This window comes from Scyliorhinus canicula, chromosome 5, assembly GCF_902713615.1.
Source record: "Scyliorhinus canicula chromosome 5, sScyCan1.1, whole genome shotgun sequence".
Lineage (NCBI taxonomy): Eukaryota > Metazoa > Chordata > Chondrichthyes > Carcharhiniformes > Scyliorhinidae > Scyliorhinus > Scyliorhinus canicula.
Window position 1 is genome coordinate 38,459,026 of NC_052150.1, and position 19,422 is coordinate 38,478,447.

Consider the following 19,422-nt stretch of genomic DNA (forward strand, 5'->3'; position numbering starts at 1 on the left):
TTGGTAATTGTGAGACAGCCTTTCAGGAGAATCAGGACTGGAGTTCAACATTTAAGGTTGCGAGACATTTGAGGCAAGATAAGCAACCTACCCGGGGGAACCCCCAGCCATCATGGGCTTGACGATAATCCTGGTAATTTACAGGCAGCGGTCCATTAAGCTGTCGTTAATAATAGTCAAAGGACCTGGACCAAGTTTGCTGGGTCGCGACTGGCTACAATGCCTCCGGCTGGACTGGCATTGGATCTTCCGGGTGGGCACCGGGGGACATTATGAAGTTGGGGAATACCCTGAAGTTTTACAGGAAAGACCTGGCAGAATTAAGGGAGCTGTGGCCAAAATACATGTGGACCCTGAGGCCCAGCCTAAGTACTTCTGGGCCTGTATGGGCCCCTATCCACTGCTGGCGAAGGTCGAGGATGAACTCAGCTGCTTGGAAGGTCTCGGGATCATTTGACCGGTACGGTTTCCATTTGGGCAATGGCAGTAGCCCTGGTACTTAAACCTGACAAAAATGTACACCTGTGTGGTGATTAGACGTTCACCGTCAACAAGGCCTCCTGTCTGGACAGGTACCACATGTCGATAATAGAAGACCTGTATGTAAAGTTAGCTGGAAGTCGTTAGTTTTCCAAGCTCGACATAAGCCACGTTTATCTCCAGCTGGAGCTGGACCCCATTTCCAGGCATTGCCTAAATATTAATATCTACATAGGTCTTGACAAATACACAAGACTGCCGTTTGGAATGTCGTCAGTGTGCACTATGTTTCAGCATGTTATGGAAAACATCCTGCAAGTCTACTGCGTGTGGTGTTCCACTTGGACAACATGGAGAGGGAGCACTTGAGCAACCAGGAGGAAGTCCTCCGCCAGTTTTCCGAGACGTCCTCCTCAAGAGTGTTCAAGTGTGTTCTCTACGCCAAGGATTACCTACTTGGGGTGTTGTGTGGATCGGGATGGATTACACCCAGTAGAGGAGAAGGTGCCAGCGTTTGGACAAACCCCTACTCTGGAAACTGACAAGTTACCATTGTTCTTTGGTCTCGTAAACTGGTGGGGAAATTTATTCCTGATGTCCTCCGTCTCCACCGAGAGCCTAAGACATCGTTTCAACGTAATCTTTATGGATTCCTTGCCAGTAACCGCTGCCCAGATACATGACTGGACGCAAACGGACTCCGTATTGGCCAAAGTGCGCCGCATTGTCTTATACGGGGGAGGGGGCAGCAAGGGAAGCTGCCCGAAGATCTACGGGTCGTTGCTACCAAAATGCTGGAGCTCGGCATTGCAGATGGCATCCTTCGGTGGGGGGCTCGCATTGTGGTCCCATGCCAGGTCAGTGATGCTATTATACGGGATCTGAGCAATGGACAACTATGGGTGTCAAAAATGATAAAAGCACATTACTGCGGATGCTGGAATCTGAAACGAAAGAGAAAATGCTGGACAATCTCAGCAGGTCTGGCAGCATCTGTCGGGAGAGAAAAGAGCTAATGTCTCGAGTCCGAATACTCTTTGTCAAAGCTCGCTAACGTTTCGAGTCCGAATACTCTTTGTCAAAGCTCGCCATCAGGCTCTATCAAGATGTGGGAGCACAGCTGGCTAAAAGGCGGGTGGCATTTAACAAGCCCAAGGCTGCGTTATATAAAAGTGGAGTGCGGTTTGGAGTGGTCTACCCTGTTGAAGAAAATAAGTCAGCATTTTGAGTTTTCGCCAAAGGTCCTTCATTTAGCACAAAGTTCGTGGTGGGATTAGACAGACCAAAGTCATTCCAAATGTCCCCCTTCTACAGAGGTAAGGCAAGCAATTTATGTGATACAGTAAGCAATATCTAGGACAAAATGCATTCTTTAGATTAGCAAAAAGTCAGAAAAGCGAGCAGGCCGGAGTTAAAGTTTAATAACAGGCCTTGAGTTCCTTGCCTAATAAAAATAATAATTGTCTGCTGTCAGCAAAAGAGTGTGCAGCTGTATGCTTGTTCACATTGTATGACCTTCTGACTTTCATACAGAACCTCTTGACTAAAAAATAAGGCTAAATATCCATCATGCTTTGCCAAGTGCCTATTTCCATGAAATATAGTCAAGCAGCCGGTTAAAATGAATAGAGTATTAAAACAGCTAATCCGCCAACTAAAGTCCCTTCTACACCCTGCACACCTCTGAGCGACTTTTGACTCAGCAGACTGTTATTGTGATGAGCCAGAGGAGACTGATGCTTTTGTTAGACAGCATGGGCTGGGATGAGTTAATTGTTATTTGTATGGGGTCTTGTTATTATTGGGGAGGACATGCATTATGGGGATTTGTTGGGGTTTCTTGTGCCAGTTTGTTTGTTTGCTGTTCTTGTGCAGGACGAGTGTTTTCTTTTTCTGTGTTTATTAAAATTAGATCTTTATTCTTTGCTGGGGTTGCCTGGCTTGCTGAAAAAGTTAGCTGACTGGAGCGTCGTGGTAGGTTTAGATAATGAGCTTAGGATTTTTGTTCTGTTTTGTGGTTAGGGGTAATTGAGGTAGGGGTTAGGGGTTTGGGATTTTGCTCTCCTTTTGGCTATTTGGTATGGTGTTGGGAGGCAGGGAGGTGGGGGGAGCGGTGTGGGGCACGGGGAGGGTTTTTGAGGGTTGTTCAACTTTGGACCTCTGTGCCTCAGAAGGTGGTGGAGATAGAATCATTGAATATTTTTGAAGCAGCAGTAGATTGATTCCATTGCCTAGCACAAATCTAAGGGTAGAAGGCATAGATGGGGAATGGGGAATTTGGAACACAACCGGATGAGCCATGATCTCACTGAATACTGGAGCAGGCTTACACAGATGCATACAGGGGCTGGCATCAAGTTCAATACCCTGATCCCGCCTACCCTCCATTTCCCTTGGTTCCTTTAGCCCCAAGAGCTAAATCTAATTCCTTCTTGAAATTACACAACTTTTCGCCTCAACTACTTTCTGTGGTAGTGAATTCCATAGATTCACCACTCTCTGGGTGAAGAAATTTCTCCTCACCTAAAAGGTTTACCCTTTATCTTCAATCTATGACCCCTAGTTCTGAACGCCCCCACCATCGGGAGCATTCTTTCTGAATATACCCTGTCTAATCTTGTAGGAATTTTATAAGTTTCTAAGAGATTCCCTCTCACTCTTCTAAACTCCAATTATTATAATCCTAGCTGACGTAGTCTCTCCTCATATAACTGCCCCACCATCTCAGGAAACAGCCTGATAAACCTTCGCTGCACTCCCATCATAGCAAGAACATTCTTCCTCAGATAAGGACACCAAACCTGCATACAATACTCCAGCTGTGGCCTCACCAATTCCCTATGCAATTGTAGTAAAACATCCTTATTCCTGTACTCAAATCCTCTTGCTATGCAGGCCAACATACCATTTGCTTTCTTTACGGCCTGATGTACCTGTGTGCTTACTTTCAGCAATTGATGCACGAGGACACCAAGATCTCGCTGAGTATCCACCTCTCTCAATTAACACCCATTCAGATAATAATCTGCCTTCCTACTTTTGCCACCAAAGCGCATAACCTCACATTTATCCACATTATACTGCACCTGCCATGGGCCTATTCACTCAGCCTGTTCAAATCTAGCTGAAGCATCTCTGCATTCTCCTCACAGCTCACCCTCCCACCCAAATTTGTACCTTGTCCAAATTTGGAGATAACACATTAAGTTCCCTCGTCTGAATCATTAATGTGTAATGTGAACAATTGGGGTTCCAGCACAGATCCCTCCGGTACCCCACTAGTCACTGCCTGCCAATCAAAAAAAGAACCATTTATTCCAACTTTTTGCTTCCTGTCAGCTAATCAGCTTTCTGTCCATCTCAGGACACTACCTGCAATCCCATGCACTTTATCTTTAGTTAGTAATCTGCAATGTTAGACCTTGTTGAAAGCCTTCTGGGACTGAGTGTGCTCCTATTTTGCATGTTCATATAATGCTTTAATGCTATTATTTTCTTTACAGAATCACTGAATATTTACAGTTATGAAGGAGGCCAATCGGCTCATCATGTCTGCACTAGTTCTCTGAACAATTTCCATAATTCTGTTCTCCAGCCGTTGCCCCAAAATCCTGCACATTGTTCCTTTTCAAATAAAACCCTAATTTCTTTTTGAATGCCTTGATCGAACCTTCCCCCACCACACTCTCAGGCAATGCATTTCAGATCTTAACCACTCGAAGCATGAAAAAGTATTTTATAGCATTTGCTTATTTGCAAATTACCTTCTGCCTTCTCATTCTTGATCTTTTCTTGAGTGGGAACCGTTTCTCCCTATGTCTCATCTCCAAACTCCTCAGGATTTTGCATACCTCTTTCAAATGTCCTCTCAGCATGATTTTCTCGAAGGAAACAGTCCTAACTTCTCCAATTCTTCTCACAACTGGAATCCCTTAACCCTGGAACCATGAACCATTTTTGTGAATCTTTTCTGCACTCTCTCCAATTCCATCACATCTTTCATAAAGTTCAGTGCTCAGAACGGCATAATACTCCAGATGAGGGTGAACTAGCGTTGTGCTAATTTTAACGTAACCCCCTTGTCCTTGTATTCTATGCCCCTCTAAATAAAGCTGAGGATACTGTGCTCCTGTCCTATCCCTACAAACTTCTGCACATACATGCCCAGGTTCCTCTTCCTGCATTCCCTTATTTTCTTCTGTCTCTCCATGTTCTTCCTGTCAAAATTAATCATTTTATATTTCTCTGTGTTGAACTTCAGTCTGTCGATCCACCCATTCCACCAACCTGCCACCAAAATACACCACCTCATTCTTCAACGTATTGAACTTCATCTGCCACCAATCTGCCCACTCCACCTACTTTAGTCTATGCATTTCTGAAGTACTACACCATCTTCCTCACACTTCAAGAGGCCTCTCGCGAGATTTACTGGCTGCATTGCGTTCCGGGTTGAGTGTGGCACAGCTGTTAGATCACGCTCAAGCTATTTCCACTGGTTGGAAATTCTGAAACTACGGTGCATAGTCTATAAACTAGGGCCAGACTGTTCAGGAGAGATGTTAGGAAGCACATCTTGACACTTAAAGGGTGCTAGAGGTTTGGAACTCTCCCACAAACAGCAGTTTAAGCACAAACAGTTGTTAATCTTAAATATGAGATAGCTTTTTGTTAAGCAAAGATATTAAGGGATTTGAACTAAAGGCAGGCATCTGGAGTTAGGCCACAGATCAGCCATGATCTCATTGAATGGTGGGACAAGCTCGAGGGGCTAAATAGCCTACTCCTGTTCCTATGCTACTATGTTCAATACCTGCTTAGATTCTTCCTGCATTCATCTTGGACTCAGGGTCATTTATTTTTCTGTTATTGGCTTTTGTTATTATTTTCATTGTATCAGTATAACAAAATATCTTGACTAAATTCACTGAAGACATTCAATGTTTTTTGCAGTTCATTTGCAGACTACAATATCCGCATTTGAAACGTACTACTATCTTACTACCAGACATTCTTCTATTTACTTAAGTGGATACACAAATGGATCAATTTTCGATGTACGGGCTGCTGATTGGTACTTTCTTTCCCGTAATGGTATAAATCAAATTGTGAGTCATAATATTCCGATGGGGAGATATCTTGAAGATCCGTTCTATACCCATCGAATTAAGTACGATCGATCAAATACATCTCTTGTGTTGTTCAATTTGGATCTGGATGACAGTGGAGTTTATGAGTTTCACTTAAGACGTGAAATCGACTTTATTTCTGATCATTTATTCAGTTATGTCCTGGAAGTTCAAGGTAAGGAGAAGTGACTTTTGTTCATATGTAGGAAACCATTTCATGTCCCTCTGTGCTTGACACTTATGTTCATTCTCACTTCAGTTTACTTGCTTCTCGCCCCCTATTGATATGTTTACTCTGTGGTCAACATCTCTTTTTACAATCTTTAAATAAGTTTGCACTTCAAATACAGTTAACTTGCCATAAATGTTTTCCAACACTGTTTAGCTAACAAGTGATTGCATTTGAAAATCATTCACTTGCTAAGTTCCAGTGTATTTCCCAAATTTTTGGTGACTTTGAGTGATTTTTACAATTTAGATGACCGCTGTGCATTTCCCAGATGTGCAGGAGTCCTCTGTGAGATGTGAGTGAGCAGTCAGGGATGTAGCATCTCATAGGTTTGATGGCTTTCCTTAAAGCCTGACTCTTGTGCCACAGTCAATCAGAGATATGAGAACTGCCCCTTCACATAATGAAGCCTGGAGCTGCTGCTGGAGGATTGCAGCAAACTGGCAATTTATGACACTGAGGAATCTTTCCAAACAAACAGTGCACAGTGAGCATTTCTGAATGAGGCCAAAAGAGTGAATGCAATTCCTATTCCATTGGCTGCACTGACAAATAGAGAAGTAAATCCTTGGACTGAGGAAGAAAGTGAAGATCGGGCTGACTCAAAGCATGTCCCATCCAAGGAAAGAAGTGCATGTACTGTCCATGAACCAGGAATTCATTCCACAGCAATCACATTGATAATTCGACTTGAAAAGCACTGGTTCTAATGCCATGGGAGCAGGAGAAGACCTTTCAGCCAGTCGAACCTGCTCTGCAATTTGATTAGATTATTTAAAAAAAATAAATTTAGAGTAGCCAATTCATTTTTTCCAATTAAGAGTAAATTTAGCATGGCCAATCTACCTACCCTGCACATTTTTGGGTTGTGGGGGTGAAACCCACACAAACACGGGGAGATTGTTGAAACACCACACGGACAGTGACCCAGAGCCAGAATCGAACCTGGGACCTCTGCGCCGTGAGGCAGCAATGCTAACCACTGCGCCACCATATTGCCCTACAATGTGATTAGATGATGACTGATTATGTTACTTAGTGCCACTTTCCCACGCTATCCCCATAGCTCTTGATTGGATTGGATTGGATTGGATTTGTTTATTGTCATGTGTACCGAGGTACAGTGAAAAGTATTTTTCTGCAAGCAGCTCAACAGATCATTCAGTACATGGAAGAAAAGGGAATTAAACAATTCAAGAAAATACATGAGAATACATAATAGGGCAACACAAGATATACAATGTAATTACATAAGCATTGGCATCGGTTGAAGCATACAGGGTGTAGTGTTAATGAGGTCAGTCAATAAGAGGGTAATTTAGGAGTCTGGTGACAGTGGGGAAGAAGCTGTTTTTGAGTCTGTTCGTGCGTATTCTCAGACTTCTGAATCTCCTGCCCGATGGAAGAAGTTGGAAAAGTGAGTAATCCGGGTGGGAGGGGTCCTTTATTATGCTGCCCGCTTTCCCCCGGCAGCGGGAGGTGTAGATGGAATCAATGGATGGGAGGCAGGTTCGTGTGATGGACTGGGCGGTATTCACGACTCTCTGAAGTTTCTTGCGGTCCTGGGCCGAGCAGTTGCCATACCAGGCTGTGATGCAGCCCGATAGGATGCTTTCTATAGTGCATCTGTAAAAGTTGTCACTGCTATCCAGGAATCTATCGGCTTTGGTCATGAACATGCTGAACGGTTGAGATTCCACATCTCTCTGTCTAGAAAACTCCCAATATTTACCACCCTCTGGGTGAAGACATTCCTCATATCAGTCTTAAATGGCCTGCCCTTGTTTTGAGACTGTATCCTCTGGCTTGAGACTCGTCAGCCAGGGGAAATAATTTATCTACAATTCTACATCTACCCAATCACACACTAAGAATTTTATAAGTTTCAATGAAAGCAACTCTTATTCTTAAACTCTGGAGAATATAGGCTCAGTTTCCTTGATCTCTCCTGATAAGACAATCTCACCACCCCAGGGTGTTTCTGGTGAATATCTGTTGCATTCTAAAATTATAGAATCCCTTAGTGCAGAAGGAAGCTATTCAGCCCATTGAGTCTGCACTGACCCTCCGAAAGAGCACCCTATCTTGGCCCACGCCCCCCATCCCATCTCCGTAACCTCACCTAACCTTTTTGGACACTCAGGGACAATTTAGCATTGCCAATCCACCTAACCTGTACATCTTTGGACTGTGGGAGGAAACCGGAGCACCCAGAGGAAACCCACGCAGACACGAGCAGAATTTAGCAAACTCCACACAGTCAGTTACACACAAGGCTGGAATTGAATCCGGGTCCCTTGTGCTGTGAGGCAGCAATTTTAACCACTGTGCCACCATGCTGCCTGCTTGATGACGATGTTTGCAAAACTCCAGCTCCAGTGACAAGAAGACGACTTTTGTGTGTGAGGGGAAACTTACACAACGAGCTGGAGTTGCGTAAGTCTGGGAAGGAATGGCCAAATGGGTCCAGTAATGGCATACCTACAGCTTCACAGATACCCTCAAAACATGCATACTCCCAGGGAACACTTCCATTCCTCTGAGACTAGCACAAGACGGCTAAGGTTTTACACAACCTACCCTTCCTGCAAACTTTCCAGTGTTGGAAGTTACACGTGCAACATGCCTCCCAATATTTACTTGCCTACCACATGTTTGTGCATTTTTGGGGGGCTCTGGAACCCTCAACAAACATTTAGCATTATAAGCTTCATGGTTGGATTGAGGTCTACAAGAGAGAGTGAAAACTCCTGGGAATTTCAAAGTGTTAGGGTTTTGACACATATGAACAACTCATTGTGGGCATAGTGGCTGGCAACAGTGTGGTTCCCATTTGTGAATATGAGCATCTATTACTTGGTCATTGGATCGAGTCGGAATTTTATCAGCTTGGCTTAAGACAGGAAACAGTTTCAGCTCATGTCCAAACTGGGCTCTATATCGTGCTGTATTGACAGCTCGATAGAACAGGCGCCGGAATGTGGAGACTAGGGATTTTTCACAGTAACTTCATTTGAAGCCTACTTGTGACAATAGCGATTTTCATTTCATTTCATTTCCCAAAGTGTGGCCGAAACAAGAAAACCTCAGCACAAAATAAAACAAATAGAATATGTTGGGCAGTTGGTCAACAGACAAAAACAATCATGGCAATGAAAGGCAACTAGCCAACATCAGTCAATGGGTGAGTCATTGGAAGGAGTTGTGGGGGGGGGGGGGGGGGGGGAGAAGAGTGCTGGGGAAGACTCGCATTTTCAGTTTTGGGCCTGAAATAGCTAAACAATGGTCGGTTTCTGCTCCCGTTGATATCGGGTGAGTTAGAACCGTAGAATTCCTACATTGCAGATGGAAGCCATTTGGCCATCAAGTCTGTTTTGACCCTCTGAAAGATCACCCTACCTAGGCCCACTCCCACGCCCTATCCCTGTAACCCCACCTCACCTGCTAAGAGGCAATTTAGCATGGCCAATCCACCTAACCTGCACATCTTTGGACTGTGGGAGAAAACTGGAGCACCCGAAGGAAACCCACGTGCAAACTTCACACAAACAGTCACCCAAAGACAGAATTGAACCTGGGTCCCTGTGCTGTGAGGCAGCAGTGATAATTATTGTGCCAGTGTCCGGCCTTTTGCCGGCTTTGGCGATGGGAGTGAAAAATATTGCGAGAAGTTCAAGCCCACATTTTACTTCAGCGTGAAAACGACCCGTGATCGTCCCCAGCCTGTTGATGGCAGACCATGATTCCCACCATTCAACATCAGGAACGTAGAGCGAAATTCTCCGACCCCATACAGGGTCGAAGAATCGGCCGGCGGCGGCGTTATTCCCGCTCCCGCCATGTTTTTAATTTACCGAACCGCCATTAAACGGCGTAGTTCAAATCCCGCCGGCAGCCTCCGAGAACGGCTGGCGCCGGCGGGATGTCATTTAATTTTTACGTTGAATAATTCTCCGGCCCGGATGAAGTCTCTCTTTGGGGGCAGCACGGTAGCATGGTGGTTAGCATAAATGCTTCACAGCTTCAGGGTCCCAGGTTCGATTCCCGGCTGGGTCACTGTCTGTGCGGAGTCTGCACGTCCTCCCCGTGTGTGCGTGGGTTTCCTCCGGGTGCTCCGGTTTCCTCCCACAGTCCAAAGATGTGCGGGTTAGGTGGATTGGCCATGCTAAATTGCCCGTAGTGTCCTAAAAAAGTAAGGTTAAGGGGGGGGTTGTTAGGTTACGGATATAGGGTGGATACGTGGGTTTGAGTAGGGTGATCATTGCGCGGCACAACATCGAGGGCTGAAGGGCCTGTTCTGTGCTGTACTGTTCTATGTAAGTCCCGCCAACATGGCCACGGGTCACGTCGGCGAAAATCACAGCAGGTTTATAACGGCGTCAACCATTGATGATGGTTGACGCCGTTCAGTTCTACATCGAGTGCAGCGCGGGGAGGAGAGTACCGGTGTTTGTGTGTGGGGGGGGGGAGGAGGAGAGTACCGGCGTTTGTGTGTGTGTGGGGGGAGGGGGGGAGGAGGAGAGTACTGGCGTTTGTGTGTGGGGGGGGAGGAGGAGAGTACCGGCGTTTGTGTGTGTGTGGGGGGAGGGGGGGAGGAGGAGAGTACTGGCGTTTGTGTGTGGGGGGGGGGAAGAGTACCGGTGTTTGTGGGGGGGGGAGAGTACCGGCGTTTGTGTGGGGGGGGGAGGAGGAGAGTACCGGCGTTTGTGGGGGGGGGGGGGGAGGAGGAGAGTACCGGCGTTTGTGTGGGGGGGGGAGGAGGAGAGTACCGGCGTTTGTGTGGGGGAAGAGGAGAGTACTGGCGTTTGTGTGGGGGGGGGGGAAGAGTACCGGCGTTTGTGTGGGGGGGGGGGGAGGATGAGAGTACCGCCGTTTGTGTGGGGGGGGGGAGAAGAAGAGTACTGCCGTTTGTGTGGGGGGGGGGAGAGTACCGGCGTTTGTAGGGGGGGTGGGGGGTAGAGGTTGGGGTAGGGGGCAGCGGCGTGCAGAGGGGGGGGGGGGCGACGGTACGTTGGCCCCGGGCATCCATTGGATGGGGGCATCAGCAGATCTTCCTCAAGGCTCCCCTTCCTCCCAGCTGCCTTGTCTTTGTTTGAGAGAGAGAGCGAGAGAGGGAGATTGTGGGGACAGACAGAGAGAGACAGAGAGAGGGAGTCCCGTCCGTCCTCTGGCTGAGAGCAGGGCTTTGGTGAGTATATTGCAATCTGCCTAAACCCAGGAATATTGCCTGGTTAGAATGCAGAGGGAAATGCTGGGATCCCGGGGTGGGAGATGTGTCTGGATTTGTCTATTTCAGCTTCAGCCTCTGCGATTTCAGGTCAGTTTCACAACAACAGGAAAAACGCGCGGAGAGAGAGGGAAAAACTTTTGGCAAAGTTTCTGGGTTCCAGAAACCTCTGGGTTCTGAGGTTCGATCCCGGCTCTGGGTTACTGTCCCTGTGGAGTTTGCACATTCTCCCCATGTTTGCGTGGGTTTCACCTCCACAAGCCAAAGATGGGGGCAGCAGGGTAGCATGGTGGTTAGCATAAATGCTTCACAGCTCCAGAGTCCCAGGTTCGATTCCCGGCTGGGTCACTGTCTGTGTGGAGTCTGCACGTCCTCCCCCTGTGTGCGTGGGTTTCCTCCGGGTGCTCCGGTTTCCTCCCACAGTCCAAAGATGTGCGGGTTAGGTGGATTGGCCATGCTAAATTGCCCGTAGTGTCCTAATAAAAGTAAGGTTAAGGGGGGGGGGGGGGTTGTTGGGTTACGGGTATAGGGTGGATACGTGGGTTTGAGTAGGGTGATCATGGCTTGGCACAAAATTGAGGGCCGAAGGGCCTGTTCTGTGCTGTACTGTTCTATGTGCAGGCTAGGTGGATTGGCCACACTAAATTGCCCCTTATTTGGAAAAAATGAATTGGGTACTCTAAATTTTAAAAAAAAATAACTAAACTCCACATCATCCCAGTTCGGAGCATAAATATTCACCAGCACCACTGGCATCCCCTCCAATTTTCCACCAACCATAACATACCTCCCCCCAGAGTCAGCTACAGTACTTCCCACTTCAAATACCACCCATTTGTTAATTAAAATTGCCAGCTCCCCTGTTTTAGAATCTATCCCGAATGGAATACCTGCCATACCCACCCTTTACGCTGCCTAGTCTCCTGTAACAGAGCCATGTCCGCCTTTAAACTCTTTAAATGTGCGAACACACGGGCCCTCTTGACCAGCCCGTTCAACCCTCGTACGTTCCATGTGATCAACCTGGTCGGGACCTACCACCTCCTTGCAGATCAACCATGGCCCATCCTGGGCCAGCCAGCGTCCCGTACCTCCTCGGGCCCGCTCTCCGGTGCCCATTGTCACGACCCTCCCCACAGCACATTTTAGAAACTCCTCCCATCAGCTGTTCTCCCCCCACCATTAAATAACCCCAACCCCCATCAACACACTAACCACCTGATCACCCCCCACTGTGCTTCCATGAACCAGCCCGCCCAGCTAGCCTGGTAGCCCCCACTCATGCCCATGTTGCCTGGCTTCCTACCCCCCCCCTTCCCCCCACTCAAACACTATTCTGGTGCAAACTTAACAACACTCACTGATTGCAAAGAAAAGAGCAACCCACTATCCTCCATCAAGAAGAAACACAGAGTAATGGTATCAAACACAATGCAAAAATAACCCAAACAAAGCCACAGAAACAGAACAACTCCTCCAAAGTTAAATGTCCTCCATCTCCTGCCAGTTCAATGTCCCTGACAAATTCCATTGCCTCCTCAGGCGTCCCGAAGTACAGCTCCTGACCCTGGGTACAGCGTGTCAAATTCACCCATTCTTAAAGAGGGCCACCTTCACTTTGTTGAAGCCCCCTCTCCTCTTGGCCAACTCCGCACCCAGATCCTGGTACACACGCAGCTCTTGTACAGCGCCTCGTCTGCCTAGCCCACCTCAGGATCTTATCCTTGTTCAAGACCCAGTGCAAGGGCACCGTCATCACCCTCGGTGGCTCGTTCCCCTGTGTCCACTTCCAAGGGTTGTTCAAATGACCTGTCATCCAGCACCTTCTCGAACATTCAGACCACAAATGCGCCGACATCCACTCCCTTGTTGCCCTCCGGCAATCACACGATCCTCACGTTTTGCCTGCGAGACTGATTTTCCAGGTCCTCCACTTTCTCCTGCAGCTTAGAACATAGAACAGTACAGCACAGAACAGGCCCTTCAGCCCTCGATGTTGTGCCGAGCAATGATCACCCTACTTAAACCCACGTAACCCGTGTACCCGTAACCCAACAATCCCCCCATTAACCTTACACTACGGGCAATTTAGCATGGCCAATCCACCTAACCCGCACATCTTTGGACTGTGGGAGGAAACCGGAGCACCCGGAGGAAACCCACGCACACACGGGGAGGACGTGCAGACTCCACACAGACAGTGACCCAGCCGGGAATCGAACCTGGGACCCTGGAGCTGTGAAGCATTGATGCTAACCACCATGCTACCGTGAGGCCCCAACAGAGCTGCCTCTGTTGATCCCGCATCACCCCCATCTCTGCTGCCATTGAGGCAAGCTGCACCTCATGCTTCCTACTGTCTCCTCCATATTCTGGATCACCTGGCTCTGGGCCTTCAACCTCGTCTCCAGGCGATCAATCCCCGCTTCTATTGGGTCCACCACCCTTGCCAGGTCCTCCAAATTCTTCTTCCTTTTCTGGGTGAACTTCTCATTGAGGAAGTCCACCAGCTGCTCCATCAACCATTGAGAGGGCAGGACCGATCCCTGACCCTCCGCCATTGTCACCTTTGTCGCAGGCACACTCCAACTATCTCCAAATGTTCCTCTTAGACCATTTCTGGTCCACGAAGTCATCCACCGGTGGGACACCCTTTCCGTACACCCCATCTGCACCTTTTTTAATTAACAAATCCACCCGTTAGCCGGGGAAAAGGTCCAAAAATTCCACCATGAGTGGGAGCTACCAAATGTGCGACTGGAAGTCCATTTGCATCTCATTATTGGGTCCAAAAGCTGCTCACAGCCTCATCAAAAAATCCATCTAAGATGGCCTGCTATCAAAATGCTGCAAATCACAAAAGATTGCATCTGGCAAGCACATGTCCGAGGGGAGCTCAGATGTGAACGTAGAGCTCGCAGAGCGGTTCCGCATATTCAGGGTGTTGACTCAATACTGGGCTCTGACCCAGGGACAGCAGGCTTGACCTGGGAGGGCAGGCTTGCCTCAAGGAAGGATGGAGTAACCACTGGAAGGGTCCCAGAGGTGGAGAGAGACTCTGGGGTAGTAGGGACCTAGTTGGGTGGAGGGGGGAGACTACAGAGTACCTAGTTGGAGGGGGTGTAGAAAGAATCCAGGGTTCCGGGCGCCTAGTCAGGGGAAACCGTGTGATTCAGTACCATGAAGAGGAAGGCGATTCATGTCCTGCTCCATGCCCAGAGGATGAACCCCAGATAGTTGTTGCTCGGAGGTGCATTGCTAGATCCAGGGTATATAGATGGTGTATAACATTCCTGTACATATCCAAGAACAATTGTCGTCACCAGCGAACTGGTTGGTCAAACCTGTCACTTTCAAGTAAGTTACGGATCCAATCTTTGTGAGGACAACTTCATCCATTTTGATCGGGATCTGACATGCCGGATGCAAGAGTGGCATGCTTTGTGCAAATCTCAGGTTTTCCACAGGTGCAGGGTGCCATCGACCACACTCACTTGGCACTCATCTCTGGAGCATCAAGCTGTGAAATACGTGAGCTGCAAGGACTTCCACTTGCTGAATGTTCAGCTGGTCTGTGCCCACTCTAAACAGGTCCTGCAGGTGTGTGCTGAATTCCCAGAGATTGTGCACAAATCCTACATTGTGAGCTGAGGAGTGGCTGGTTACACCTATGCTGAGGCCACACAGTGCAGTTGAGATAAGATACTGTGAGGCTCATGCAGTAATTTGCACTTTGAGGGAGCAGACCATATGGATGCTGAAGATGAGGTTCCGGTGCTGTGGTGAATGTACATCATGTAATTCACACTGTATAGCATTGTGTCCTTGTGGGCTCTGTCAGTGAGCCGTTGCGCGATTCTGCCCACAGGGGGAGATGAGGATCTTGCCCTCAGCTCCACCCATGGCCCCTCCCACTACCGGAAGTATTATGTGCTGCAGCCTTGTGAGTCTGCCCTCAGTTCTTCAGGTCGCAGGCAGGCTCAGCTGTAAGTCTATTAAAGCCACAGTTTACTTCCTATCGTGTCTCAAGTAAATTGATAGTCACATCAATTTAATAGACTTAAGAAAACTACTATGGAATCATCCCTCAAACCTGATCGACTAGAACTCGACCTGCAGGCTGCAGAGGCGAAATAAATCTTTCTACACGAGCTCCGGTGTTTCAAGGCCTACCTGGCTGCATCGACTACCTCCGCTGCTACAAATGAGCAGAAACTCAGCCTACTGCACGCACAGGTGAGCCATCGCATCCCGACACAACTCAACAATCAAAACCCTCTAACTCCACCGCAGTCCAGAGCAATCGCTCCCCCAACTCGCAGGCCCGCAGACCCCGTAATGTTGCAGCGTGTCTGCCGACTCCGCCTCCACCCGACATGTGCGACTCATGGGGGCCACCATCTTGGCAATCCTCCCCCACGCGGCCGGCCATGTGCGAGTCTTGGGCGCCACCTTCCTCGCCGCCCGCCATGTGCAATCCACGGGGGTGGCCATCTTGGACACCATCTTCTTCATCGCCCGCCACGTGCGATCAACGGGGGCCGCCATCTTGGCCATCACCTGCAGTTCACCTCGACGACTACGACCTCCTAGGACAGTCATCACGGGGCCATTCCAGCACTGCTGATCGAACCACCGACTACCCGCAACTCAACGCAGTCACTTTGGACCAGTCGCGTCCGAAGCACCTCAGGAGCTCGATGTTGTCCGTTCAAGTCAACGGATACAAGACACCGTGCCTCTTCGACTCCGGGAGCACCGAGAGCTTTGTACATCCTGACCTGGTAAGACACTGTTCGCTCCCTATCTTCCCTGCACGGCAAACTATCTCCCTCGCCTCGGGCTCGCACTCGGTCCACATACAAGGGCGCACCGTCGCAACCCTAACGATTCAGGGCGCCAGCTACTTTAATTTCCAGCTGTACGTACTCCCCGACCTCTGTGCCCCACTCTTACTCGGGCTCGACTTTCAGTGCAACCTCAAGAGCCTCACACTCAGCTTCAGTGGTCCCCTACCGCCACTCACTATCTGCAGTTTAGCGACTCTAAAAATCGACCACCCTCCACTCTTCGCTAATCTAACAGCTAACTGTAAACCAGTAGCCACTCGCAGTAGGTGGTACAGCCTGCAGGATAGAGTATTCATCAGAACCGAAGTCCAGTGGCTCCTAGAGGCCAGTAACAGCCCCTGGAGAGCTCAGGTGGTGGTCGTCAAGACCGGGGAAAAGTTCCGGATGGTGGTTGACTATAGCCAAACCATTAACCGGTTCACGTACCTTGATGCGTACCCCATCCCCAGAATTGCAGACATGGTCAATCAGATTGCCCAGTACCGCATATTCTCCACGGTGGATCTGAAGTCTGCATACCACCAGCTCCCAATCCGCCCGGAGGACCGCCACGACACGGCATTCGAGGCAGATGGCCACCTCTACCATTTTCTCCAGGTCCTCTTTGGCATCACGAATGGGGTCTCGGGGTTCACCCTCATCACCGACCAGAGATCGGTTGCCTTCATGTCCGACAACTCGCAAAGGGGCAAAATAAAAAATGATAAAATCTTGAGGTGGGGGATCGAACTCTCCACCTATAATTATGACATCATATATCGGCCAGGGAAGCTCAACGAGCCCCCAGAAGCCCTGTCCCGCGGCACATGCGCCAGCACGCAAGACGATCGATTAAAGGCTATCCACAACGACCTCTGTCACCCGGCTCGCCCACTACGTCAAAGCCCGAAATCCGCCTTTCTCCACTGAGGAGGTAAAAGCCATCACCAGGGATTGCCCGATCTGCGTGGAGTGCAAACCGCACTTCTATAGACTAGACAAGGCCCACCTGGTAAAAGCTTCCCGGCTCTTTGAACGCCTGAGCATCGATTTCAAAGGGCCACTCCCCTTGACCAATCAAAATGTGTACTTCCTCAACGTCATAGAGTAATTCTCCCGCTTCCCCTTTGCAATCCCATGCCCTGATATGACCTCCCATACAGTCATCAGAGCCCTGCACAGTGTCTTCACTTTGTTCGGTTTCCCCAGCTACGTACACCGCGACAGGGGTTTGTCCTCCAAGAGCGACGAGCTGCGCCAGTACCTGCTCGACAAGGGCATCGCCTCGAGCAGGACTACCAGCTATAACCCCAGGGGGAACGGGCAGGTGGAGAGGGAGAACGCGACGGTCTGGAAGACCGTCCTACTGACCCTACGGTCCAGGAATCTCCCGACCTCCCACTGGCAGGAGGTCCTCGCCGACGCGCTCCATGCAATTAGGTCCCTCCTATGCACTGCCACTAACCAGACCCCTCACGAACGATTATTTGTTTTCCCTAGGGCCAGTACCACGGGGGCTTTGCTCCCATCTTGGTTGAGGACACCGGGCCCGGTTCTCCTCCGGAAGCACGTCTGGACACATAAAACAGACCCACTAGTAGAAAGGGTACTACTGCTACACTCGAACCCACACTACGCCTTTATTGAACACCCTGACGGCCGTCAGGGCACCGTTTCCCTCCGGGACCTGGCGCCTGCAGGATCCACCACCACCGCCGAGGTACCCCTCACACTACACCCCACCCGAACCCCCACACCCTGCGCCCCCACGCCTACAGGTTTCCTGCGCCCCCCTTCGCCCGTCGCACCGGTCAGGAACGAAGCTCGGACCGAACCACCCCTGAGTCCACCCTCAGATCCACACCGCCCGTCACCACCCAGCTACCCGAAGAGGCTGCAACCCCAGTGCTCCGCCGATCCCAAAGGACGACTCAGCCACCGGACCGGCTCAATCTGTAGACCCGTCACCCCCGCCGGACTTGATTTTTTTACAGGGGGTGAATGTGGTGAATGTACATCATGTAATTCACACTGCATAGTATTGCGTTGACACTATAGCATTGTGTCCTTGTGGGCTCTGTGAGCCGTTGTGCGGATCTGCCCACAGGGGGAGATGAGGAGCTTGTACAGGGCTCCACCCTCGGCTCCGCCCATGGCCCCTCCCACTACCTGAAGTATAAAGTGCTGCAGCCTTGTGAGTCTTCCCTCAGTTCTTCTGGTCACAGGCAGGCTCAGTTGTAAGTCTATTAAAGCCACAGTTTACTTCCTATCGTGTCTCGAGTAAATTGATGGTCACATCAGGTGCCTGGACCAATTTGGTCAAACCCTGCAACATATTCTGCAGAGAGTGTCACATAGCATGTTTGCCTGCTTCATGCTGCACAACCTGGCACTGCAACAGGAGGAGGAACTGCCTAAGGAGGTGAGCAGCGGCATGTTTCCTCTGAGGAGGTGGATGTTAAAGGGGGGAGGCTTCTGAGAGCACTGCTCTTCCATCTGACTGATGGCAGTGCACACTGTGATAAGGTTCCTGCAATGGGGATGAAGTGGTTTCCCACAGTCCCTATATTATAGGAGGTTGATAATGACTTGCATTGGGACAGTGGATAGTTTCTCGGAGAGCTTCTGTGAATGTCTGACTCCTGTCTGCTTGATGGCAGCTCACTCACTCTCCTATTTTTAAGAAAACAAATAACTAATTAAGCGGAATCAAATAAACTGAGGGACAAATTAAGGGGGAAGCCCCTGAAAGGAATACCACTTGGAAAAAAGGTGTATCACAAATGAAACTGAAAACATTAAGCCAAAACATGATTGAGGGTCTAAGAGGCTCCTGCAGTGCCCACTAAGCAGGGTAGGTCTCAACGTTGTCAGTCCACACTGCGTGCTCTCTCTCTCTCCAGGGACACTAAACCACGAATGTAGCAGCAGTAGAGCGGCAGATAGTTGGGTCGGACGACCCCTCTAAGTAGCCTGTAGGCTGGACCTGTTTATGGTGAGTTTAGCCAGGCCTAGGGCCTAGGAGTAGGCCTACGAGGAGGTCTGCTTCCCTTCCTGCGCCCCCCCATCCGCATCAGGACCTGAGGCTGAAGTGCAAAAAACACTAACAAAAGTTTTTAAAGTTTTTTTAAGAAACTAAAAAGGGGGTTCAGACTACCACAACCTGTGTAAGCATAGGCTATGGATTCCGCAAGACTGCAAAAACGGAAGGCTTCGTGGGAGTCCAAGAACTGATGCAATCTTTGATGTATGGGACTACTGCGTGTAACACCCTCCACCCCAGGTCCCCGATGTTAAGGGGGAGGACTCCACTGCAGAAGGACCTTGACTGGTTCCTCTGCTGCTGGACGGTCTGAGCGAGGAAAGTGGAAGTGCAGCAGCAGCCCATACAGGAAACCCCTCGGCTCAGTGTGAAAGGGCATGGAAGGCATTTACGCAAGGTGGCTTGTGTTGTTGAGCGCTGGGTCCCGAGGGATGGTACAGGACTTGGTGCCAATGTGAAATTCAATCCGAGCAACAGTGTGCTCA

General features: G+C 49.3%; 1 protein-coding gene across 5 annotated transcripts in view; it reads left to right on the plus strand.

The window, feature by feature from the left end:
• The window catches only part of LOC119965918, a 185,160-nt gene that overhangs the window by 15,552 nt on the left and 150,186 nt on the right, over nt 1-19,422 (plus strand). For 4 of the 5 annotated variants that reach the window (XM_038796927.1, XM_038796929.1, XM_038796928.1 and 1 more), the window contains exon 2: nt 5,434-5,784. The exons of the other annotated variant lie outside the window; for it this stretch is intronic. In XM_038796927.1, coding sequence (XP_038652855.1) covers nt 5,434-5,784 — 351 coding nt within the window. The remainder of the gene's footprint in view (nt 1-5,433; nt 5,785-19,422) is intronic. 5 annotated transcript variants of the gene reach the window in all.